This window comes from Nuphar pumila, chromosome 11 (genome assembly GCF_984573655.1).
Source record: "Nuphar pumila chromosome 11, dmNupPumi1.hap1.1, whole genome shotgun sequence".
Lineage (NCBI taxonomy): Eukaryota > Viridiplantae > Streptophyta > Magnoliopsida > Nymphaeales > Nymphaeaceae > Nuphar > Nuphar pumila.
In genome coordinates this window covers 13,001,291-13,027,742 of record NC_143259.1, presented here as the reverse complement: position 1 = coordinate 13,027,742, position 26,452 = coordinate 13,001,291, and the positions used below count along the sequence as shown (strand labels likewise).

General features: G+C 37.7%; 1 protein-coding gene across 2 annotated transcripts in view; it reads right to left on the bottom strand.

The window, feature by feature from the left end:
* The window catches only part of LOC149822016 (mediator of RNA polymerase II transcription subunit 13-like), a 126,707-nt gene that overhangs the window by 29,435 nt on the left and 70,820 nt on the right, over positions 1-26,452 (bottom strand). For both annotated transcript variants that reach the window (XM_089980094.1, XM_089980095.1), the window contains one exon: positions 18,808-18,991. In XM_089980094.1, the coding sequence (XP_089836220.1) occupies positions 18,808-18,991 (184 nt within the window). The remainder of the gene's footprint in view (positions 1-18,807; positions 18,992-26,452) is intronic.

Sequence of the window (26,452 nt, the reverse complement as noted above, 5' to 3'; positions counted from 1 at the left end):
AACAAGAACTAAAAAACAAGGGAATATAAACCATGGTTGCCAGTTGAGGGAATATAAACCATGGTTGCCAGTTGATGAAGTGGGAGCGGGAAGCGAGGCACTTTCAAAATTTTTGGAAGCGGGAAGCGTGGAACCACTTAGGAGCGAATCGGGAATCATCTCGGAAGCGACCTAGGAAGCGAACCGGAAGCGACCTAGGAAGCAAGGGGGAAACGGAAAAAATAAAAATAAAAAATACAAAAAAAAATGAAAAAAATGGGGGAAGCGAAGGGGAAGCGTGAAGGGAAGTGTGCTTCCCATTTAAAAATGGCGCTTCCCCCCCGCGTTTCGGAAGCGTGACGTTTCGCGCTTCCGAAGCGCGTTTCCCCGGGCGTTTCGAAAGCGCGATGTTTCACGCTTCCCCACTTACCTAGGCGCTTCCGGTAACACTTATATAAACCACATTTTATTTACCAGATTCACATGAAAAACAAAATCACAGAATGATGCAAATGGGTCAAGGTGTCTGGCAGTGGTCAAATGTCTAAGAGAGAAAGACCGGGTTACCTCCTTCAGGCTTCGAGCCAGCCACCGAAAACGTAGTCGCCAATGCCGAAAAATGGTGGCAGAGGCTGGAGGGGGATGGACCGCAGGAGAGATGCCGATGAGAATCGAGATTCGAGAGAGGGAAAGGAGGTCGGGACCGCCAGGTTACCTCCTTCAGGCTTCGAGCAAGCCTGCCATCATAAACCCAACTGTCGATGCCGAAAAATGGTACCGGAACAGAGGTCGGACGGGGATGACCACGGGAGAGAGGGCAGAGGGCTAGTGAGACGCAGAGAGGGAGAAACTGGGAAAGAGGGGTCTAAGTTATTGAAAATCATTCAAAAAATTTCATTTCCAACCTAAATTGTAACTCGGCCCAATCACTCATTACTCGTGGCTCGGCCGAGTCAACCAAGTTTGATTCATGAACCGGATGAGTTTCGGTTCATAACTAGTCACCCTGGTTTTTTAATTCGGATAGGCTCCTATCCAAGTTGACTTGACCGAGTCTCGAGTCAACTCATCGAGAAATTTAACCATGGTCTCTGATATTGCCGATACTTTTAAAATATTGTGATACTATCGCCATTTTCAGCTAGGCCGATAATGTCAGCAAAATATAGCAATAAAAAACAAAAATATCATGGTATTACCATGATAGTGTTCATATTTTTTATCTTACTTTTATATATTTTAAGTTCAGTTGTTTTATTTTTTTGTTTCTTTTGTATTTAAAAAAAAATAAACATGCTTCTTTATAATTTTTAGAAAACCTATTATTTTTCTATCTTTCTTATTATTATTATTTATATTTTTTCAATTTTCAAAGCTTACAAGACTTTTCAAAGAAAAATCACTTTTTGAAAATATCTATCAAAAAAACCCTCGCTGAGAAATTAACTTGAACAATACAAGTGACTATGATTTGAATAGTTGTTTCTATTAGATATTAATTGGATGTCACGGCATTGATGTTTGTATACACCAGTCACAATGAAGAAAATTAAATCTCAAATCAGAATAATGCATCTTCATCAGATATCTGGATTGTCATAAAGGACACTGTTTCTCTATAACAAATTAGTAGATTTTAATAACTAGACGTTATTTTTCTAATAACTAGACATTATTTTTCATAAGTCAAGATTAATTTCGCAATAAAGTTGCTGCTTGCAGGTGATAAGCATGAAAACAAAATAACTTGTTAATCAGCACTGTTATAATTGCTGATGTGACGAAAGGATCAATATGGGAACCCTCAGCCAAGTAATCTAAGTTAAGACCAATGTTGTTAAGTACCTACGCTTCGAGGCGTGATGTGCATGCCTCATGCAAAAGTCTGGCCTTCATGCCTCAAGGCGCAGTGATGGGGCGCAAGTGTAGTTGATACCCACGCTTTAAATGGTGAGGCGCATGCCTCGCTCCAAGATGCGCCTTAGGGCGAGAAGCGTGAGCTTCTATGCCAGCTAAGAAATTGCAGGTTATAATATATTACTTAACAGGTTATACGTTATTTAATACATGACAGGTTATATTAAATGTATAGTTACCTATTTGAGTCGATAAAAATATTATTATAAAATTAGAAGGCTTAAAAAAGTTTCTTAGAAATGATTGTGTTTGCCTTTGCTTTTTCGTATTCCTCTTGTTAGGTTTAGGTTTTCATGGAGAATCAGTCATCCAAGAAACGTTGGAGCCTTAATCTGCTGCAAGAGATTTGCTGCTATCGGCAAGTCTCTCTCTCTCTCTCTCTCTCTCTCTCTCTCTCTCTCTCTCTCTCTCTCTCCTGCAAGAGGTCTGCAAGAGGTTTTGTTGATGCTGTCATGTTTGAAGTTCTTTATATTATTAAAGTTTGTTTCTTTTATTTTGCATAATTTTTGTATATATCATAGATTTAGTGCTGGCAAGTTTAGTAAGCTATTGAGGTTTTTTTTTCCTGGCTTTTTGATGTGCAAGCTGGGTGATAACGTCCGTAGGTTTCAAATCTGACACCTAGTTATGATGCTGTGACTAACCATCCAGCTAGCTCATGGAACACAATACTACGCAAGCATGAAGTATGTGTATGCATGTGAACTCATACTTTTCTCATTGATTATCAAGTTTCAGTGTTTAGCTCTAAGAAAGAGATTCTTGCTGTTACTCTCATGGTCCTAGTTGAATGCAAAGCGGCATGAGTCTATGTTAGTACCTTTCTTAGCAACTTTCTGTAAATCTGCTGTTGTCTTTCATGTGGTTGTCAGAAAGTTCAACCTCCAAGAGACAAAGGTGAGGTAAAGAGAGAAGAGGGGAGTCGGCGGCAATAGGGTTTACTCCTTTCTCTTATTATTTATATGTATTGTACAACGTATAACATTACACAAGTAATAAAAATAAATTACAATATGCCACCGCCCTCTTGGGGCGCACACGCATCCCGAGGTGGATCCTTGGAACGTGGTGCGGGTCGGATCCATGATCCAAAAGTAACAGCCTCCCTCAAGTTGAGTATGGTCTTTGATCATGCTCAACTTGTTCTTGAGTGCCCAAAACTGATGAGTGGATATTCCCTTGGTAAAGATGTCAGCAACTTGCATATCTGACCGAACATATGCAGGTTCAATTTCTTTTTCTTCCACCTTTTGTCTAACAAAGTGTTGATCGATCTCGATATGCTTCGTGCGACAATGAAGGATGGGATTGAAGGCAATATTAATAGCACTCTGATTATTGCAAAGAAGCATAGAGGACGAGATCGGTTCTTGTAATTCTTGCAGTAGATGTCTCACCCATGTAACATCGGTTGTTCCTGCTGCCATTGCACGATACTCTGCTTCAGTACTAGATCGTGCCACTACCTTTTGCTTCTTGTTACTCCATGTTACAATATTATTGCCAATAAGAATGCAATACCCTGAAACTGATCTGCGCTCGTCAGGATCACCAGCCCAGTCCGCGTCTGTGTAAGTGAATAGTCGATGCCTTGACGTATAAATTGTGTCCTTGGTATACATCAAGCCATCTTCAATCGTACCCTTTAAATACTGAAGGATCCTCTTCACTCCTTCCATATGTACATCTGTAAGAGCATGCATAAACTGTGAAGCCTGATTGACAGAGTATGCTATGTCAGGCCTAGTGAATGTTAAGTATCGTAACATCCCTACAACTCGACGATACAAAGTAGGATCATGATAAGTAGTGCCTTCTTTAGCACTTAGCTTATGATTTAGAAGGCAAGGTGTGCTAATTGGTTTACAATTCTCCATCCCTGTAGCAAGTAAAATATCAATAGTGTACTTATGTTGGCTCAATGTAATAGTCTCATGTCGACTATCAACTTCCACACCCAAAAAATATCGCAAGGGACCCAAGTCTTTCATCTTGAATTTAGCCATCAGCATAGACTTAACCCAAGATATGTGAACCTCATCACTCCCGGTGATAATGATGTCATCAACATATATAAGCACCCAAACAATAGTTGAATCACTTTTGAATATGAACAATGAATGGTCTAAAACACTTTTAGTGAACCCATGATGTTGGATCTCCGTGGAAAAACTTTCAAACCAAGATCGAGAAGCTTGTTTCAAGCCATAAAGAGTGTCGAAGTTTACATACCCAATTGGATGAATCAAGCATGCTATAACCAGGTGGTTGCTCCATGTAAACTTCTTCCTTTAGTTCATCATGCAGAAATGCATTTTTAACATCAAGTTGACTGAGTGACCATCCATGTTGTAACGCCAATGCAATGATAATCCTGACGGTGCCCAATTTTACTACTGGGCTGAACGTTTCATCGTAGTCCTGCCCATACTGTTGTGTGAAGCCTTGTGCAACCAGACGAGCCTTATAGTGCTCAACACTGCCATCCGGTTTGTTCTTGATCTTGTACACCCATTTAGATCCTACAACATTCTTGTTATCTGGCCTTGGTACAATCTTCCATGTATTGTATTCATGCAATGCTTCCATTTCCTCATTCATCGCCTCTACCCAGGCACGGGAATGTACAGCCTCATAAAAAGAGGAAGGTTCTGTTTCTTTGGACACTCTGGTTAGAAATGTTTGAAAATCCAAAGAGAAATTGTTATAACTTACCCAGCGATCTATAGGATGTCTAATCCGAGTGGAACGTCGTAGAGGAGTCTCATCATTGATTGGATGAGCTCTACGAGAATAAACAAGACCAGAAAAATGTGAGGATGTTGTTGTAGGAGGAATGTCTTCTATATGCGGTTCCACATCGAAAGTATAAGGTTCATTGTCTGTCAATAAAGATGAATCCTCATAAGGCAACGAATCATATAAAAGTGAGTCACTGAGCCAAGGATCATAACTGTCATGTGTATCTATGGAAGATGAACCCAGAATGTCAAAATTTTTATCATCAAAAACAACATTTCTAGATACCCGAATTTTGCCTGTATGAGGATCATAACACCTGTATCCCTTATAGTCATCTGCATACCCAAGAAACTTGCATTGTACAGCTCTGTCTTGAAACTTATTTCTCAATGAATGATCAATATGAACATAACATACGCAACCAAAAGGATGTACTTCTTCATATGATGGATGACAATTATAAAAAACAGAATACGAAGAATTATCTTCAAGGATGGTCATGGGCAACCTGTTGATAACGTAAACAGTTGTATGGAAAGCCTCTGTCCAAAGAGAGAAAGGAATACCCACAGTGTGCATCATGCTCAAGGCTGTCTCAACAATATGCCTGTGTTTTCTCTCAGCTACTCCATTTTGTTGAGGATTATGAGGGCAAGAAATGTTACGTGTAATGCCATGCTCCTTCAAATATTCACTAAAATCATGGGATATGTATTCTCCACCCCCATCACACTGGAAATATACAACATTGGTATTGAATTGATTTTGGACTAATGCATGAAACTGTTTGAACAACTTGAAAACTTCATGTTTGTTTTTCATGAAGTAAATCCAACTAAATCGAGTGTAAGAGTCAAGAAAGAGTACATAATATCGAGATCCAGAAAGAGAGGCAGTGGGCACAGGACCCCAAGCATCTGAGCATATAATCTCAAAAGGCTTTGTTGCCCTTTTATTGATACTATGAAAAGGAAGTACATGACTTTTGCATAAGTGACAACTTGGACATTTTGACTCTAAACTGACTGCGGGTATTAAACCTTTAGCAGACAACTTGTCAAGAAAAACTTGACTACAATGACCCAAACGAAGATGCCATAAGTCTGGCTTATTAAGTTTCAAGACTCTAGAAGAAGAACTATGATCTGTAGATCGACTCAAAAATGTTGGAAAGGACGAAGCTGAAGAAGCCACGGCTACGGAAGACGACGTCTTTAAAGGCACATGAGATTCTTCAAAGACGTACATGTTCCCGCGTTGTTCACCTTTAGCGAGCGTCTTCTTGGTGTGAAGGTCCTTAAGATAAACAGAAGGAGTAAATTCAACGGAAAAATTTGTTTCATCAACTAATTTTGACACAGATAGAATATTCTTTTGAATAGCATGTGTGAGTAAGACATTTGACAAGGGTAATTGAGATTCAGGCAAAGAAAGGGAGACATTTCCAGTGTGAGAGATGGGGTGGTGAGATCCATCTCCTATGACTATAGTGCCATTTCCAGTGTAAGGAGTCAAGTGAGAAAATTTACCTGCATCAGAAGTAACATGTGATGCTGCCCCTGAATCAATATACCATATACCTTCATCATTTTGGCGCAAGTTCATCTAATTGAAAGTAGTCATAAGGATATTTTGTACGTCCTGTGGAAAAACATGTCCCTGAGGAGTGCGTGCAAACGTCTGAATTGCCTTCTGCTCTGGCCGACTATCTGGCCTCCCTGTTTTGTTCCGGTTCTGAGGATTGTACCAGCAATTTGCTTTAACATGTCCCCGCTTATTGCATAGAAAACAAGTAGGAACACGTCCACCTCGTGGTACACTGCCTGAGCCACTACCTCCTCCACCTGGTGTAGGTAGTAATCATCCTTTGTTCATAGGTGTTCCATTGGGACGAGGAGGAGTAAATAAGACTCCTGTTTGAATAGGCGTATGTGTCATCATCACAGGATGAGCATCATCTGACGCGTGTTCCTGATTTAAACTGACCTCATATTGCAAAAGCTTAGATTGAAGATCATCAAAACATGGAAGGACTGAGACAACCTGGAGTGTCGTGCAAAACATGCGGTATTCAGGTCCAAGGCTACCTAATACCTGTAGTACCATATCCTTATCTGATACAGGACTTCCAATGGCAGCTAATTGATCTGTAATCACCCTGACATCCCCCATGAACTCTGTAATAGATTTGTTTCCTTTTCGCATGGATTGGAAATGCCACTTGAGTTGTAAAGCCCGAGATTCGAAAACCTGAGAAAAGGAATGAGCTAGTTCATTCCACAACTCGGCAGCAGATTGATCATCAGAAATAGTTTGTAAAACACGATCAGAAAGTCTGGAAGTGATGTAAGCAACTAATGTCTGATCCCGTTGTACCCATATATCATAAGCAGGATTGGTGGTTCGAAGTTGACTCACCTTCCCATCTTCACCTGTTATCTCTTGCATGATATGTGTAGGTGGGGCAGGTGATCGCCCATCTAGATGCCCATAAAGACCATGACTGTGAATAAAAGGCACAATCTGACGCTTCCAAAGTAAGTAATTATCATGGGATAACTTGTGGGTCATGAGGTGAGTAAGAAAACTAGGGTTCAACTTGGAATCCATGGATTATACGAAGAATGAGATGTAATAACAGATAGGAAATAGGAATGGGATGATTCCAAATTAGAGTGCTGACTGTACTGACAGTGTATTGAGAGAAAAACCAGCAATGTCGTGTGCTGAAAATAATATCAGCGCTTTCGTCACACAGAGGAGTAGCAAGAAAAAGAAAAAAAAAATTGGGGAGAAAATCAGAGATTCGACAGACTGGAACAGAATATTAAGACGTGCGAACCAGAAAAATATTGAAAGTGAAAAGAACCGAAAGAGAAACTAGAATGTGACGTGAAAAAGGATCAAGGAAAAGAGAGAAATAAATCCTACGTCCTTTAGAAGCACGTGTTGGTCCTTATAGGTCTTCTAGATGATTGATTTCTGCGTCTGTGCTTTGATACCATGTCAGAAAGTTCAACCTGCAAGAGACAAAGGTGAGGTAAAGAGAGAAGAGGGGAGTCGGTGGCAATAGGATTTACCCCTTTCTCTTATTATTTATATGTATTGTACAAAGTATAACATTACACAAGTAATAAAAATAAATTACAATATGCCACCGCCCTCTTGAGGCGCATACGCATCCCGAGGTGGATCCTTGGAATGTGGTGCGGGTCGGATCCATGATCCAAAACTAACAGTGGTGACAGCCACCATTGCATACCTTCAGCAATCAGGCTCTGAGAAACCCTAGAACCCTAGTATTATGCATCAAGGCCTTAAGCCCAGCCCATTGCATGCTACAATCTCTTTGATTGTTATTCATGTAAGCTATCTGTCATTGCCTTGTATTTTTTTAAATGTTAATCTGTTACTCTGATAATGCACAAGAGAATGGCCAAACAATTATATGCTGTGTTTGAATGTACTTCGTGTTTGTGTGTGAATGTGATCCTTTTTTACATAAAAAAATTATATGTTCTCATAGGTCATTGTTGGTAATTACTTATTTTTTAGTTTATTATATAGTTGCATGTTTTATTATCTTGCAATACTCATTTTTTTGATACTTGTGCTTCAATGCCTTGATGCTTATGCCTCGCTTCATCGAGGCTGTAACACTTCGCCTCGCCTCAACGCCTTTAACAACCTTGGTTAAGACTACTATTTTATTATTTAAAACAATGTCATTGAAATGACCAGCAAAGAAATCCTTCTCAAAAGAGCTTGCAGCATGTGGTGGATTTAACTATTCAATCTTCAAATACTGAAAAACTAGCAATATTCTTCCAGAGACACTAAACTAATTTATCCTCAGCATCACTATGGCCAAAGAGATGCAAGCTATTTTAATAATATATAGGACATGGCACAAGGCTAGAGAGCAAAAATGTTGCTTCTAGTAAATGAATTTTACAAAGTTAAATATGCATGCAATTGAAACATTGAAAGATTTAAAGTCAGGCTAATAGCAAAAGAATATAATTGATAACATGGGTTGGTTATAAAAATGTTAGCCGTAAAAGTGCCAGTATACGAATAATACCAACTCTTGCTTTGTGAATTGAATGGTCTTTGTATCAAAATGGAAGGAATGTGTTTCTTCATAGCAAGTTGAAGGACAAGGTCCATATGAAGCACAGTTACCGGAAGCTTCTTACATAGGTGGGAAGCGCGCTTCCCAGAAACTCGCTTCGAAGCACGATACTCCACGCTTCCGAAACTTGATGAGAACCTTGATTACCCCATGCTTCTCCTATGCTTTCCACATGCTTCATCTATTCTTCTTATATGTTCTCCTACTCAACTTTTCATGTTTTTTTATGTGTTTTGTCTCACTCTTCTCACTCACTTTCGTGTGTTTTCTCTAAATTGGTAGTCATCATTTTTAGATTTTGTTAAAATTTTAATTATTACACTAAAAAATCATGAAATTTAATATTAGTCACTTTATTTTAGTTTTTATTTGTGTTTCATTTTGATTCTCATTCAATTCTTATATTTCTTTTTTAATATTCCTCGCTTCCTATACATTTTAAAATACATCGCTTCTCGCTTCTGCTTCCTGTATTGTTTCCCGCTTTCGCTTCCTAGTCTGGCAACCTTGATATGAAGTAGTCCTAGAAGGTATATCCATACATTAAATAGATCCATATATGGTTTAATAGGACTTTAAAAACATCTAGTTTTACAATATAGTTATCAGACATTGTCTCGTGAGAGTTCCAATTAATAATTCCTTATCCATTTATTATGAAAAGAAGGAATTGATATCATATTTTAGTATGTGGATGATATTATCACTATAATTATTCTTATTGATAAAATATGTAAAAATATTTCCTCATAATCAATAAAAATGAAAGATTTAAGAAAATTATGGTACCTCCCACGAATTGAAGTAGATAAACCTAAAGATAATATTGAACTATCACAAAGGAAATATGCACATGATATGCTACAGAAATTTCATAGGCAGAATTCTAAACCAAATTGAAACCCAATAGTAAGACTAAGAAGTTCTCACGTGATGGAGGAGAATTGTATGAAGATATATGGGACCAGTAAATGGAAAGGTGAAACAGAAGACCCAAACAAAATAAGCACCTAAGAAAAAAGGAGATACATGACTACAAAGTGTGTAAAACCCGCATTTTTCCAGCATTCCATTTGAAATTTTAATGGGAAATTATTAATTTGGAGCCTAGGATCCAAGTTTTTAATCCAGGATCCATATAGAATATCATATGATGTATACCACATATATGAAATTAAACGTATGGATCCGCGGTTGGATCCATTTGGATCCGACCTGCGGACCCACTTCAGCAAGTCATCACGGATCCAACTCAAAGGGGGCTTTCGGGTTCGGACCCGAGCCATGCCCCATGATATGGAAAAAAAATAAAAGTAAAAAGAAAGGCCCGATAAGTGGGCTGTTCGATAAAAACCTGCTGGGGTTCTTTCAAAACCCTAGCAGGAGTCCATAACGCTGTTGGGGTGAGGGAGCATTGCGCAGCCGACAGGGAGGGTTACTCCCTTTTCGGGCAACCCACCTACAAGTAGGGGTCCCGAATCCCTCATCCTCCCTCACTCTCCTCTGCCTCTCTACCCTTCGGATCGCCCTCCGAGCTGTGGCCTGCTGCTCGAAGCCCTCGTTGGAGACGCCGACCTCATCTCCACTGGTGGTGCTGTCAAGGTCGGCCGACCTTCCCTCGTGGTTGCCGCAACCTCTTCGCAGGAAAATGGTAGGATCATTGTACCTGTTCTTTCGGGTAAGTCATGATGCTCGTTTGTGTGTGGGAGTCCAAGAAATCCAAAAAAAAAAGGGGGTTCAGGATTTTCCATTAGAAGGTTTCGGATTTTTAATAGGAAGGGGGTTTGCACGTGGACATCAAGGGGTTTCGGGATTTTAATTAAGAAGGGTGCTGCGAGGGCTGTTGGAATACCCAAAATCGCTCGATTTGGGGATTCCGACTGCCAAAGAAAAAAAAAACAAATTGCCGATTTGGGGGTTTTCCAGATTCGGTTAAGAGTAGATACCTCTAATGTTTGGTTGTTAATCTTGTTCGGGTATTACCTTGATCTTGTTGTCATGTGTTCAGTGTTGAACTGTGCAAACAGTAAATGATGAAATGTGGGTATACGTTTTAGCTGATTCACGTATCTGAAATTTCTGTTTAGATTGTGCTTATCATAAATGTGTGGGTGTAATGTTCCCTGATTTAAGTGGTATGCATATGACTGAGTGATACGCATGTCAATTACTCTTCATGGTTCCAGCACACTTTGTACCTATCCTATTGCTTTAGCAGTGTGATATTGCTTGGCACAATGATTTAGTATGTGTAGGGGTTTTCAAACAATAGGCCTTGTGCAGTGCGGTGGAACCTTTTAGCAAATAGCATATTTGCCTTACAGTCGCCTCACTCTTAGATTTCTCTTACAAAGTTCGGATTAGTTCACGTCAACTGTATACCTTGTTATATGCTGAGTAGATAGCGTGATTAGCATATCCTGTTAGATTCTGATTAGCATACCTTATCATATTCTGACTAGCATACCTTATTATATTCTGAGTAGAGAAAGACAAAAAACTAAATTAAAAAAAATTTAATCAAGTTAAAATATCAAACAAACTTTTACGGTTTTACCTCATCTCCATCTAAAACTCCTTCTTGCATGACCCATTCATCCATTGGTGTTTGCAAATATATATTGTCCAAAGAAATTGGGTCAAGACGTGTTCTCTTTAATTGTTTTTCTCTTAGACGTAAATTATAATGGACAAACACTAAGTCATTAAGTTTCTTTTGAGCTAATCTATTTCTTCTCTTAGTGTGAATTTGATCAAAGGTACTCCAATTTCGTTCACATCCAGATGAAGAACATGTTTGACTAAGTATACGAATAGCAAATTTTTGAAGATCGGGGGCACATATTCCATGCATTTTCCACCACATTGCTGCATAAAGCCAAAACACACAAAAATGAAAAGTTGATTAAAGAAATATTCTTTTGCACAACACAACAATAATGTTAAAGATAAATCACCTAGCTTATGCTCATCTCTAGTCATAACAGCTATAGAAGTACCAAAATCTGCACTTGCGTCTTCAAATAACTCAAGTTGCTTGCATGCTCTTACTCTAGCTGAAATATTTAGCTCCAACTTCTCAATACATTTAATTAAACCATGCCTTACTTCAGGATGCTTTGTGAATTACATGAAATAGTGCAAATAGTCAAATACATTAAATTGGTAATTGATAAAAGAAAGTTCATATTCAAAATTTAAAACAATTAATAAAAAGATATAAGCAAATACATACCTTAGAAAATTGTGGACTATAGTGGTATTTGGGATTGAGATAATATGATGTTGCATGAAGAGGGTGATGAAGTTGATTTTCCCAACGATTGTCAATTATTTTCCAATAAGGTTTATACTTTTTCTCGTCATTGTCATGAATTTCTTTTATAGCCTCTTTGGCTCTATCCATAGCTTCATAAAGATAACCCATTGTAGGATTTTCTTCTCCATCGACCATTCTCAAAACTTTGACCAGAGGTTCTACAGTTTTAACAGTTGATTCTACGACTCTCCAAAAATTACTATTCAATATAATATCCTCCATCTCTTTTCCCTCAGCAAATGATGAATATTTTGAATTGTTCCATTCATCTGATGCCATCATTTTTCTAAAACCACTTCGATGTTCTAGCAAAGATTGAAGCATGATAAAATTAGTGGCAAATCTTGTAGTAACCGGTCTTAGAATTTCTTTCTTATTAGAAAATTGAGTCCTCATTAGGTTCAAAACAAAAGTATGATTGTAGATGAACTTTGTGATCCTTTTTCCTTTTTCCACACATCCAGCTATGCTTTTTATCTTAGAAAAATCTTCAAGCATGAGATCTATGCAATGAGCTACACAAGGAGTCCAAAATATGGTTTTTCTCCTATCCTCCAACATCTTTCCAGTTGCTTGATAGTTGGCTGCATTATTTGTGATTATCTGTCATTTTTTAATTTCAAAACATTATTAACATACTAGACAAATTATAAATATCAATGTTTAATAGAAAATTACAAAAGAACAGAATAATATACCTGAACAACATTCTTTGCACCTACTGTTTCCACCACTTCATCAAATAATTTTAATAAATTTTCTCGATTCTTCACGATACTTGTTGCATCAACTGATTTCAAGAAGTAAATGCCCCTTGGACAATGAACCAAAAAATTTATCAATGTCCTTTGTGTTGCATCTTTCCAACCATCAGCCATAATAGAATAGCCCATTTCAGCCCAAGACTCCTTGTATTCTTTGAAATAATCATCAATTTTTTTAATTTCTTCTTGTAACAATCTTCTAGAAATCTCAGATGAAGAAGGCGACTTCAATCCCATTCCTACTGAGGAACAAACTTCAATCATCTTCGTAAAGTAAGGAGAATTGGCTGCGTTGAAAGGAATGGCTGAATGATAAAAAATTCTCGCAATAGCTGAACATAACATATCTCTAGCTTTTTTATCCAAAGCTGCTTTTATTCCAAGTTGTTTCATTGATGGAGACCCTGCCTTCACTTGAACAAAAGCATCAAGATTATGCTTTGGGGCATCATTCATCAATTTTTTTCCCTTTATATATCTTTTCTCAGAAGACTCATCACTTTCATCTGACAAGTCCATATCATTATCATTTACTTCAACAAAGGAACCAATCTCATTTACAATATTTCTCCTATATAATTTGTGTTCCTTAAATGACTCCAAATTCTTACAAATTTTTTTTCTTACAGATTCTTCGACTTTGTCACATGGTTCCACCTCTCCTTTAATACCAGCAAGATGATACTTAAGTCTATTAATGCCACCACTCATTTGTTTTGTACACCAAGTACATTGTACCTTCTTTTTCTTATCAAGTGGTAAACCAAAATCCCACACAGGGTCCTTTCCTTTAGTGAATGCTATTGGAGTCCTTGAAGATCCTTCTTCTGACATTTCTTTGATGATTTGATAAATCTAAAACTTTTAAATTTGAAAAGTTAAAAACATACATACGGTTAGTAGATTATGCACAAACCCAGCAAGGAAAGTTAAAAACATAGTGTCATACAAGTATAAAACTAAAACTAGACATGGTACACTACATAATGCACACAAACTGAACATTGTACATGCTCATCAGCATAAGCAAGTTATCATTTTTTTTTACTATTAACACTAGCACGATCAAGTTATCAACAACAAAAAAAACCATTAGTGCATGCTTCGTTGCCAAAAAAAATAAATAATGGATCCATGCTAATTTTTTTTGTCAAATTTGTTTGGTTAAAATAGCGAAAGAAATGATGGCATATTATTTCACAACTTCAGCAGCCTACATCTTCAACAGTGAGAATAAAGCAAACCCAATCTTGGCTGCATCTATCAAGGATAAGAACAAGAAATATGCAATGCTATTGATTTATTTACAAACTACCAAATAGCCACATTGAATTTCTCCAGAATATGATGGTGAAAAAAATAAACAAAAGCCTTCAAAGAAAAGTGTCCACAGAAAAAGAAGAGATCTACAACATTGACATACACACAAGCAGAAAAAATAGAACTGCATCTCTTATACAAACATAGATAATAGAAATGTTCACAACGATATTTATATATTTGACAGGCTGCTATTCAAAATGGAAAAAAGTACCCCTGGTGATGTACAATTTATGTAACCATGTGGAAGTTCTCAATGCAAAAATCCAATGAACTTGTCATATATTTATTAAAGGCTGAGGAATTTGACTTGCAGTATTTGTGTGTCTGTGCCTAGTTTTCAATGTGTATTTCAGTGTGCAGGGATAACAATTCAGCTCCTGAAGTCATTAGAATTTGGTGTGGAGAAAGCAAGAACGTGCTGTAAAAATGAGCACCTTTAGTTTGGATCTCTTGGAAGGATGAAAGATAAATTTCATCGAATCAAAAGCAAAAGGCATGATAAATTAGCATGCTTTGAGACAGTATCGATAGCATGCGCCTCAGTACCTGTGAGGCGTACGCTTCAAGTACTGAGGCGTACGCTTCAAATACTGAGGCGTACGCCTCAGTATTTGAAGCGTACGCCTCACACGCGAGGTCGCAGCAGCCGAAGGACCACCTTGAATCCTTTACAAAACTCACCGGAAAATCTTGCCGGAAATTATCGCAGCGGCAGAAAGAAACACAAAAGGGGAAATTTTGAAAAAACATACCTAGTGGCATCGAAAAATGTCACCGATGCACTATTTTTGCTGGAGAAGACACGTCGGAGCTGCGACGATGCCTTATATTCACCGTCGATGTGCCTTCGTCGGCGACTTGGCGTCACTGTTCATGCCGCAGTTAATATTCGTGATGCAAATACAAAACGATAAAAAATAAACATTGTTCACGTCGGCGTCACTGTTCACGTCGGCGTCACTGTTCACGCCGAAAACTCCTTTCCGGCGTCGCTTTTCTCGCCGGATGGCTGGAGTTGCAGTCGCACCTTCTCGGCTTTTCCTCTCTTCAGTCGAGGGTTAAACACAATGAACAGTGAAAACCTAAAGGGTTTTCGAATTTTCGTTAACAATTTAAAGGGTAAAAGAAATAATATTGCGAAAATGCCATTAACACAAACCGTCCGAGTTGTCCGATTATTTTTGACCCATGACTTGTCCCGAGTCGCGCGAGTGCTCCAGCGAGTTCTGTAAATCCGAAAACGACAGACCTCGCCCGAGTTCTACGTGACTCGTGACTCGGCCGAGTCAGGCCGAGTCGAGCCGAGTCATGCCCGAGTCTTGGCCACCCGAGTATGCCTTACCGGGTTGACCCGCTGGAGGGTCGAGCCGAGCCGAGTCAACGAGTTGACTCAGTGAGTTTTTAAACGTTGGTTTAAGGTCATCTATGTGGTTGGCTGAAGGTAAGTGTGATACAGATGGGTTGTGTGCCAGCTAAAGAATCACAGGGTATGAAAGTTATGCTACAGTAGTGCAGCTAATACTCACCTGTTCAATGCAGTTACATGCTTGAGTAGCTCTGAAATTGTAACCTGCTATGTAGTTGTTGTAATCATCATTGCATTCATCATTTTACACTTGCAGCTTGTTGTATCACACACGCACAATAGATTGGCTATATCAGGATTGCAGCCTCCAGGTGTTAGTTATTTAAAGAGCATTTGTTGTTGACAATACCCTGTACATTATGTCAGCATATGCTGATGTGCTGGTTATGTTTTATTAAAAGGACTCACATGCATGCGAATGTTTCTAGTTACGGGTTACACTATGTCCTACACATAAGGGGTTTTGATTTTACCATAGTTCCTGCTCATTATGTTTAACCTTGGTTAGTGCCCAACATGTAAATAAATATCTGGAAATGCATTTCCGTTTCAAGGCTGGTATAAGTATATGTCTTGAGTGGCTTGGGAAACCCTGCCTAATGGGCAATATGAGTGATTACCCGATGCGAGTACTTGGGTTGTTAGCTTGTGTGCTAAGGCAATAAAACTGATGAAAAACTTAATCTTAAATGTTAAGTGCCCGACTCGTTTAAAGGTATCGGGACCTGTGTGTTTGACTGGTTTAAAGGCACCGGAGCACTCTGAGTGGGTTTGTGCAATAAATATAAAAAAAAATTTTGAGGTATGTGTACCTTAGTAAAATGACTAAGGTTGGGAACTTATTACTATGGTAGTTGGAGGTAGATGGAGAAACGCCTCAATACTTCGGGAAAATAATTAAATGAAATGATTAACCCGCTCAGATTCGGGCTTACCATGGAGAGGGTAGGTGGTACAAAACTCTGAAGACGTGTTTAATTGTTTCGAGCTAAAATGACTCGTTGGTTCTCAGTCCTCAGAGTTGGGGGACCCAGACTACCAATATGTCCTAGGTGGTAGCTCTTTGTACTTCTGCAGAAGTTAGGAATGCATCATGTTTTGGATTTGGCCTTTGGGAGGCTTTCTCGGTCACTGGACGCTCCCTTAGGATTTACAGTTTCGGTTAGAACGTTTGGGTTAATAAAGCACCCATGAATAATAAACCCCCGAATGTTTTCTTTCGTTACAGGTGATTCGGCCACACTGAGTAGTATGATTGAAACTTGTAGTTGCAGTTCAATATTTCTTCCTGAATGTAATTCTTTACCTGCAGCATATTTTAGAAATTGTAACATATAAGATGTTTAAATCATGTTGATGTGTAGCTAAATGTTATCCCTGCAAATGTTGTGGGTGTTGGTTAAATGATATACATGTTACTGTGATTGTAGAGTTTCTTTATTTGATCTTATATATGCTGAAAATCACCCACGACACCCCACATCAGATACATGACACACGATATATCTGCAAGAAAGGTTACAGGAATTCCTACTTAGACAGCTGCAGTCTAATTCCTATAATTTATCATTTTTCAGGTGAAGAGTAGAGTTTATGAGTGATTGCGGAATGAGGCATCGATCGAGACTTGATTTACATGTTCCTGGGTGGTCCTACTCACTTTCAAATGTGATTTTGTTTGAGACTCATAATGTGGAAACTTTGATGTTTGATTCTATTATTACTGAAATAAAAATAAATTGTGTGGTTTGCTTTTACCTTCCTGTATCGTTCCGGAATGCTTAACCTTGGAATTATTATTTGTTTCCGTTGTTCAAAAAAAAACCTTAAAAATTAGGGTTAAAATTTTGGGGCGTTACAAAGTGTGTGACACAATATTTGACTACCTCACATAGAAAATGCCACTCATGCATTCTCCCACGGCCACACGGAAACACTAAAGAGAACAACAGTATAACATGTTATGTCAAGGGTGCTTTGAACAATGGCCACTAATAGAAATGATCCCAATTCATTACAAGTACAAACTACTGTTGTTTTAACATATTGTTGAAAAAAAATTGCAATAAAATTGTCATGTAACCCTGTATCAGTTGAGAGGTCTAAGCATTCCTACATCAATTGTCATTATCACACTAAAGACCAAGTAGTTGCCATATTTACAAAACGATTGCCTAGTGCTTGGCACAATTACCTAAAGGACAAGTTGCACATCTTTGAACATGATCCACAACTTAAGGAGAGCTACATAACATGAACACTTCTAAAAGGGAAACTGGACACTGCTTCTTTTGTGTCAAGTGAAAACCGCACTGAGGTCCACTTCTGACCCAAAGTGGATTGGGTTAACCCTAACCAAGTCCAGTTTTATCTATATTATATACATAAATACACATATAAATATCTGCAACCCCGCACCCAAGTTTTTGAAATTGTCGTGTCACACCTTCCACACCCACACCCACACCCGCATCCGCACCTGCACCTATGTGACATAGTAGGAGAGATGCTAACTTTAATTGTATTGCAATATTTGTATTTATTAGAGCTAATTGTGCATATGATGTGATACCACTTACGAGTGCCAACCCTTTTCTACAGCACATATAGGTGGCATGCTTGCAACATCTGTTCTAATTAGTGTTTTATAGTATCATTGTGTAACACCCCAATTTAGGCATAATTAGTGATCTATAATATCATTTTGTAACACCCTAATTTAGTGTTTGTTTTCACTATAAGTAAAAGATTAATGATGATGACCATAGAAGAAACATTAGGATCACGACTGGTAGGGTCTTGCCTTCTTGTATATATAATTCAGATTTTTATTTTGCTTTCCCTACGACACCCACCATTTCCCTAGGTGCAAGGTGGCAAAAGAATGACAACAGGAGCAGCATCTTAGCTGGGGGTACACTCCCATCAAACTTCTAAACCTCCCTGACCATGTCATTTGAGTGCCATAAACCAACTTTGAAAATTGCAGATATATGCATACACAAGCACATGTTGTAAGCCTTTTTCATAATATTCATGATTAGCTTCAGAACTATGAGTTACTAAAATTCAATGCAACATGAACTAGGAAAGAACAATCTCTCAGGAAGGTAAAACACATAACAAGGTAACAAGAAGTATGCACTTGCCACAGAATGTCAAAGCCAACATACTATCCAACAGGATAGTGCAGATATAACACGAAAATATTTGGTCATGTGAACAAAAGAGATGTTTATTTCAATGAAATAAAGGCCCTTACCACTGTTTGACCATCAGTATCACACTGATTACTGGAAGTTAAGCCAGACTCCTTGCAGGCAAGAGAATCAGCATCAGCTTCAACATCACTGGTCCTATTGGCTCTTCCATTCTCACTATCACTAGATGTGGTACTCAGACTGCTGGTGCAACTGCTGCTGTTACTATTACGGCTGCTGCTACAACTGTCCCACACATGACAAGGTCAGATTCTATAAGAAAAGCTGTCTAAAGATGTTTCATATGTTGTGCACTCTTACCAAGCCAGCAAGCAGATATGTAAGAAAGCATATTCACAAATTTAGATAACAAGAACTGCATACCCTATCATAAGCACATAAATCATGTGTTTGAGCTATCAGAAATATAAATCAAGTAGCACTTATAACCACTATACTTTATAATAGATTCAAAAAAACCATGTGTTTGAGCTATCAGAAATATAAATCAACTAGCATTTATAACCACTAAAGATTAATTACTAAAAGTGTTAATGGAATTTGCAGCATATATTTCTCTTTTATGGTTTTGTGCAAAAAACAATGTGTTGTACATCACTTGGACTTGTATAAATAGAATATGCCTCAACTAAAATAAGCATACACAAACATCATCAATATGATTGTGTTATGTACATGCACTAATCAATAGGTTCACTTCTGCCCATTTAGCCCTTTTTTGTGCTTAAGAAAAATTTTATACGTCAACTTGTGGAGAGATTGCAAGAACTTTAAATGTTTGGCTCAAGTAATTTCTAGAATCATCTGGCAAGTAATGCAGTCTAGTCTATCATAAACAATAGAGGATCTAGGGTGGATACATGAGCAATTATGCAGCAAGTGATAAGCTTCAATATGCCCAGCAAGCCAAAGTATAAGAAGAATAGCCGCTTGTTATTAGATCATTCTTCAAACATGTTCCATCTTTAGACCATTCCGGCCCTCCGTCTTTGTGTCAATTCATTGTAGTACCAAGTAGGAAATGCTCAAGCCAAGAATCATGACAGATACAGCAGACTAAGCAGTACAAGGTTGCCAAGATTATGCTAGTCACCTAGTGCACACCTTGGTTCACATGACTGAGCACCACCCATGCTTTGGGCCAAACCAGACTTATCATAACGAGTCAACTCCAAGGACGAAGCTGAAGCAGACACAAAAACTCTAAGAAGGTTGAACTCAACAGCACAATAAAATATTGATGTTTGATAAACCAGTCAATCCATTTCTGATAACCTTGTGTAGACCCTAGGAGCGAATACAGCATAACATCAAGTTAGTGGTCCAATGGAAAGCAGACTGACAGGTATGGTTTTAATTCCTTACTTCATGTGCTGGCAAAGATAAAGACAACAAGAAGATGTCTTCTCCATTGACAATATCTTATCGTAATTGGTCTATATGTGACTTCGTTATTGGTTCTAAATTATTGCATGGTTCAATCATATATGCATTAATTCTTAGTTTAAATATTACCTCTAATTGATCCACGCCTATTTATATCTTCCGCTGTGTAAAGATTTTTAAGTTTTCTTCTGTACTTCAGAAATATTTATCAGGTTATCTGATATTCATGTATGCACTATGCGTCCCAGGTTTTGAGCTTCCTATTGATGATTAAAAGTTCGCATTGTCTTTAGGTAAGAATAGTAACAATGCACCCCAGTGATCTTGATAGTCTTCCACCATTTCCTATCAATGGTTCTCCCTGAGTTCTATAGTTGTAGACTAACAATCAAAACCCCCAGTTGGCAGCTATAACAACCTGCTGTGCCAACCACAATTATCATCATAAATGTATCCAAGATATCTGCAGCTGGCATTGCACGTTTCAACAACTCATGGCTATTCACTCTTTATCTGGTGTCTAACTTAGATATTAATTTCTTTATATTCCTTATGATGGAGCCTTAGGGTTTTTAAGATCAGACCGCAATTCTTTTTCCCATATCTGGAATATGTGGTCATTTCATTTTTATTTGCGAGGCAAAACTGAAAAATCATACAAGTTATTCTCATAGATTGAGTCATTCGTCAATTAACCTAATTAAGTTTATTATTATAAGCCTGTACATTTTAAATTCATAAAAAAAATTTGTTTGTTTGGATGTGTTTTAGTAATGACAGGGTGTTGTTCCTTATGTACTTATCCATGTAGTCAATTGTGCTAGGCTGTGCTTAGACACTAGGTGTCACCTAAGCGAGCACCTAGGCACCTTCCAGAGGCTAACAAAAAATGAAAATCTTAAATATTTTAAAAACATATTAAAGGACGACTATAATGTTATAAACATATAGAAAATTTCCAATTTAGGTGTGTTAAGATCAAGGTTGCCAGACTAGGAAGCGGAAGCGGGAAACGATACGGGAAGCGGAAGCGAGAAGCGATGCATTTTAAAATATATAGGAAGCGGGAAGCGAGAAAAAAAAAAGAAATATAAGAATTGAATGAGAATCAAAATAAAACACAAATAAAAACTAAAATAAAAGTGACCAATATTAAATTTCATGATTTTTTAGTGTAAGAATTGAATTTTTAACAAAATCTAAAAATGATGACTACCAAGTACCAATTTAGCGAAAGCACATGGAATAGAGAGAGAAGAGTCAGAGAAAACACATAAAAAGCATGAAAAGTTGAGTAACAGAACGTATAATAAGAATAAATGAAGCATGTGGAAAGCATAGGAGAAGCGTGGGGGAATCGAGGTTCTCATCAAGTTTCGAAAGCGAGGAGTATCGCGCTTCCGAAGCGAGTTTCCGGGAAGCGAGCTTCCCACCTATCTAAGAAGCTTTCAGTAACTCTGGTTAAGATTAATGTAATATATGTATATATATTGTTTAATATATATATATATATATATATATATATTATAATATAATATATATAAAAATAATATAATGATATATATTATATATATTTTTAATATATATATGGGAGAAGTCAAGCTAGCTTTGACTTACTCCTAACAGCTAGAACTCTAGCCGTTGGGAGCTAGTCAAACTAGTTTGACTCCCTCTACCATTTGAGAGCTTTTCCCCTCTTTTCTTCTTTTCTTTTCTTCTCTATAAATATGGGAGGGTGTGTGTCTTTGTAAGGTGAGAGAGTGATGGGCAGTATTAGGGTTTTTCATTATTTTTCGTTGAGTGTATTGTAGTGAGGCTTGAATGTAATTTTATTTTTATATTTCTTTTAATGTCCATTGTGAATAAAATTATCTTTTTACATTTTGATATGTCTTTCAATTCTTAACTTTTGTATAATGTTTTTGAGTCTTGGAGATCATCTTGGAGTGCATTGGAATCTGCACCATTTCGTGACAAGGTGATCAACATCTAGGAGCCCACCTAGGAACCTAACTGCTGCTAGGCGTTAGGTCTGCACCTAGGTTGCCTAGGTGCTTAGATGAGCAACCAGATGCAATTTTGACTGTTAAAGCACCCACCCCATATTTTAAGACTTTTGATTTTTAACCAGTTATAAAATGCTGTCCAAGAAAAAGAAATCAAAAGAGATATGGTTGGCATGTTTCTAGATACACAAAACTGAGAAAATTACCATGCTAGATCAACTCATGTGGGTTTGACATGAAAATAATCTTAGATTGCTCTTGAACAGGTAATAGGTTTGGCTTCAATCCAACCAGTGCCCAATTAGATTTAAACCTAAAAGGAGTCAGGTTGTTTGACTTGAAAAAACATGTCCCCAATGCACCTAACTTTGGTCAACCCAGGTCCAATTTATATTCTAAGAATGAGGATTTACTTAAACAGGAAGCACTTTGAGTCCTTAACAAATTTGACCCAGGTACACTTGGTTCAATCCTAAGTCAATCCTAGTTTTACTATAAACCAGCTTTAGATTTTATTTGATAACCTGAGCTAGAACAATTGTGTTCAAACTTGTGGCGAGCCCAAGTCAAGCTCGAATGGCCTCAACAACACCGCAACCTCAGCTTGAACACCCAAAGCTCAAGTTCCTCAACGGCTAAGCTAAATAAATACACTAAAAAACCAAGCTAAACCCAATAAACATATCAACACATACATGCTATGCTAAAACAATTTTTCCTTCAGCCTACAGGGGCTCCCCACACCTAAATAGGTGGGTGAGCTTAAGGCATTCAAGCTGAAGGACATCAAGAGTTCAATACTTAGGGTGCATGTCCCTTGCCGCAAGGCAGAAGCAGTGGAGCTATGTCACATAGGTGCGAGTGCAGATGCGGAGGGTGCGACATGGGAATTTCAAAAATCTTGGGTGTGGGGGTGTGTATACACATGTGTGTGTGTGTGTGTGCATTTATGTATTTATATATAATATTAGATAAAACTGGACTTGGTTAGGATTAATTGAATCTACTTTTAGGAAAGGAATGGACCTCGGTTTGGTTGACTTCACCTGATACAAGAGAAGTTGTGTCCAAGTGTCGCGGACGTGGTTACGTTGCCCTACTAGAAGAGTTTGTGTTACATAACAGTGGAGAGACGTTCCTGATGGGTGGGGGTGCACCTGGAGGCTTTACATCCATAGGGTATGATAGGTAACGGTTGAGGTCGTGAACCAATTGCTTCACAAGGGTGGCTTCCTTTTGTTATACTTCTTGTCGCCCCCCCCCCCCCCCCCTACCCCAGCCAAGCAGACGGGAAAAAAAATACTTCGTCCTTCTTTGAACTCTATTTGTTAGGTCAAACAAGTTATATTTATGAGCTGCAATATACCAGTAAAAACAAAGCTCGAGCAACTAAGCTCAAGAAACCAATGTTGTGAAATCATTTATGTACTATTAATGAAAAATTGGATATTAAGTGGATAATATAAACCAAATTATAAAACAAATTCCAAGAAACGGCTACAACGCACTAATTTAACTGATCCTTGGTTAAATAATCTCCTCCTCCTCCTCCTCCTCCTCCTCCTCCTCCTCTGTTGATGTTCTTCTCCTTCTACTTTTGTTATTCTTTGTGTCCTTGTTCTTCGTCTTCTTCTTCCTCTGCCTTTGTTGATCTTCTTCTTCTCCTTCTTTTGTTCTTCTCCTCCTCCTTCCATCTTCTCCTTCTTCTTTTTCTTCTATCTTTGTTGATCTTCTTTTTCTTCTCCTTCTTTTGTTCTTCTCCTCCTCCTCCTCCTTCCTTTCTTGTTCTTTTGATATTCTTCTTCAAAAAATTATTTTTTTCTATACAGTTAATTAATTAATTGTATATATATTAATTTAGTAATTCATTGATTTGTTGTTTATTTATGCTTTACACGAGTAGAATGATATTTGTGTTATGTAATTGTATTTACTATATATAACTATGAGTGGTGTGTAGCATTATGTTGTAGAGTGGTTCTTGCTAGTTATTTAATTTTCTTGAAGATTGTTTATTGAAATTGATATATTTTCAATTTATTGTTTTTTCAGTTCAAAAAATGGCACATAAAGACCCAACATGAGAACATGGAAGTAAAGTTCTAAATCCCACCAAAGACAAGAGCATCATAGGGCATATACAATGCAAATATTGTTTAAAAGTGGCGAAAGACGGGGTTGCAAGGTTGAAAAATATTTAATTGGCGCAAGGCATGGAGTTCAGTCATGTCCCATCGTGAGTGATGAAGTAAGGAACTTCTTATGTAGGCTTTTAAAAGAGTATAAGAAAGTTAAAAACAAGGCAAAATAAAAATTATTTAAAATTGAAAAGAGTAGAATATATTATGGTTCAACATCATCAGCAGCAGATAATGTGATTAAAGTTGTTGACAGTGGGAAGAGAAGTGCAATTGGTCCAATGGATCGGTTTGCGAGCAAAGAATCACGACAATCTACAATCAATAATGCTTTTAAGAAAGAAGAGAGGAAGGATGTTTGCCGTGCTATAGGTAGGTTTTTTTATGCAAACACTTTAGCTTTTAACCTTTGTAATAGTCTATATTTTGGCCTTATGTTGAAAGCAGTCGCGAACTATAATCGAGGATTCAAACCACCTTCTTATCATGAGATGAAGACATGGATCCTGAAATCACTATTGAATGTAGATTGTTGTGCTTCTTTGCACACAAACCGATCCATTGGACCAGCTGCACTTGTCTTCCCACCGTCAATAACTTCAATTTCATTGTTTATTACTGATGATGTTGAACCATAATATATTTCACTCTTTCCAATTTCAAATAATTTTTCTTTCTCCTTGTTTTTAACCTCCCTATACTCTTGTAAAGCCTACGGAAGAAGTTTCGTACTTCATCGCTCACATTAGGACAAGGTTGAACTCCATGCCTTGTGCCAACCAAATGTTTTTTAACCTTGCAAGTTCATCTTGCATCACTTTTGAACAATATTTGCATTATATATGCCCTATGAGGCTCTTGTCATTGGTGGGATTTAGAACTTTACTTCTAAGTTTCCATGTCAGGTTTTTAGGTGTCATTTTTTTAATTGAAAAAACAACAAATTGAAAATATATCAAATTTGGTAAACAATCTTCAAGAAAATCTCAATAACAAGCAAGAATCACTCTATAACATAATGTTATACACAATACATAGTTATACATAGTAAATACAATTACATAATGCAAATATCATGTCATTCGTATAAAGCACTAAGCAACAAATTAATGAATTATTAAATTAATATATATACAATTATTTAATTAATTGTATAGAAAAATAGTAATTTTTTGAAGAAGAATATCGAAAGAACAAGGGGGGAGGAAGAAGAACATGATCAGTGAAGGAAGAAGAATAAGAAAGTGGAGGAGAAGAAGACTAGAAGAAGGAAAAGGAGAAGAACAGAAGAAAAAGATCGACAAAGAAAGAAGGAGAAGGAGAAGAACATTGACAAAGGAAGAAGAAGGAGAAGAAGAACAGAAGACGAAGAACATCTGCAAAGGAAGGAGGAGAAGAAGAGACGAAGGGGAGAGAGAAAGGGTACATACCGACTACCGACATTCTTCTTCCTCTATCGAGAGAGAGAGAAGGGAGAATACCTTATCAAGCCTCCCACTCTTTCTTTTAAAAACAACATTTGAGGTGTGTGCCTCATCCTCGAGGCACGCCTCGCCTTGAGGCGTACGACTCAAGGCCCATGAGGCGCACGCCTCATGTTGCCTTACGCAACACTGGTGCACCTCAAAGCATCAAAGGCCGCTCCTCTCCTCGAGGCATACCTTTCGCACCTCGAGGTACGCTTTTAACAACACTGCTAGAAACAAAAGAAAACCAATAAAATCGGGTAAGTACATCCAAAGAATCAAGAAGTTTAAAAGTTTATAAATTAATTAAATTTTATTGATTATAACAAATTTCTTGATATCGAGATAGACTAATTTTACTTTGAACATGTGAATTGGCATCCACTTTCACAAATATTATGACAAAAGATTGATTTGTTTCAATATACTGGATATACATCTAATGTTGCAAAATTTGGTAATATTGCCCCCTTTTGAATTTTGTTATGTTTAGTTAACTTTTTGATATGTTGTAAGTTGTAACATACCAGAAGGAAAGACTTTAGTTATAAATAGTGTTATTAAAAATGTGCCTCAAGGCATAAAAGGCATGCCTCGCCCCAAGGCGAGGCCCCATGTACATTGAGGCGCAAGTAAAAGGCGTAAAATGTCTTAGGTGTATGCCTCATACGCTATGAGGTGTACACCTCA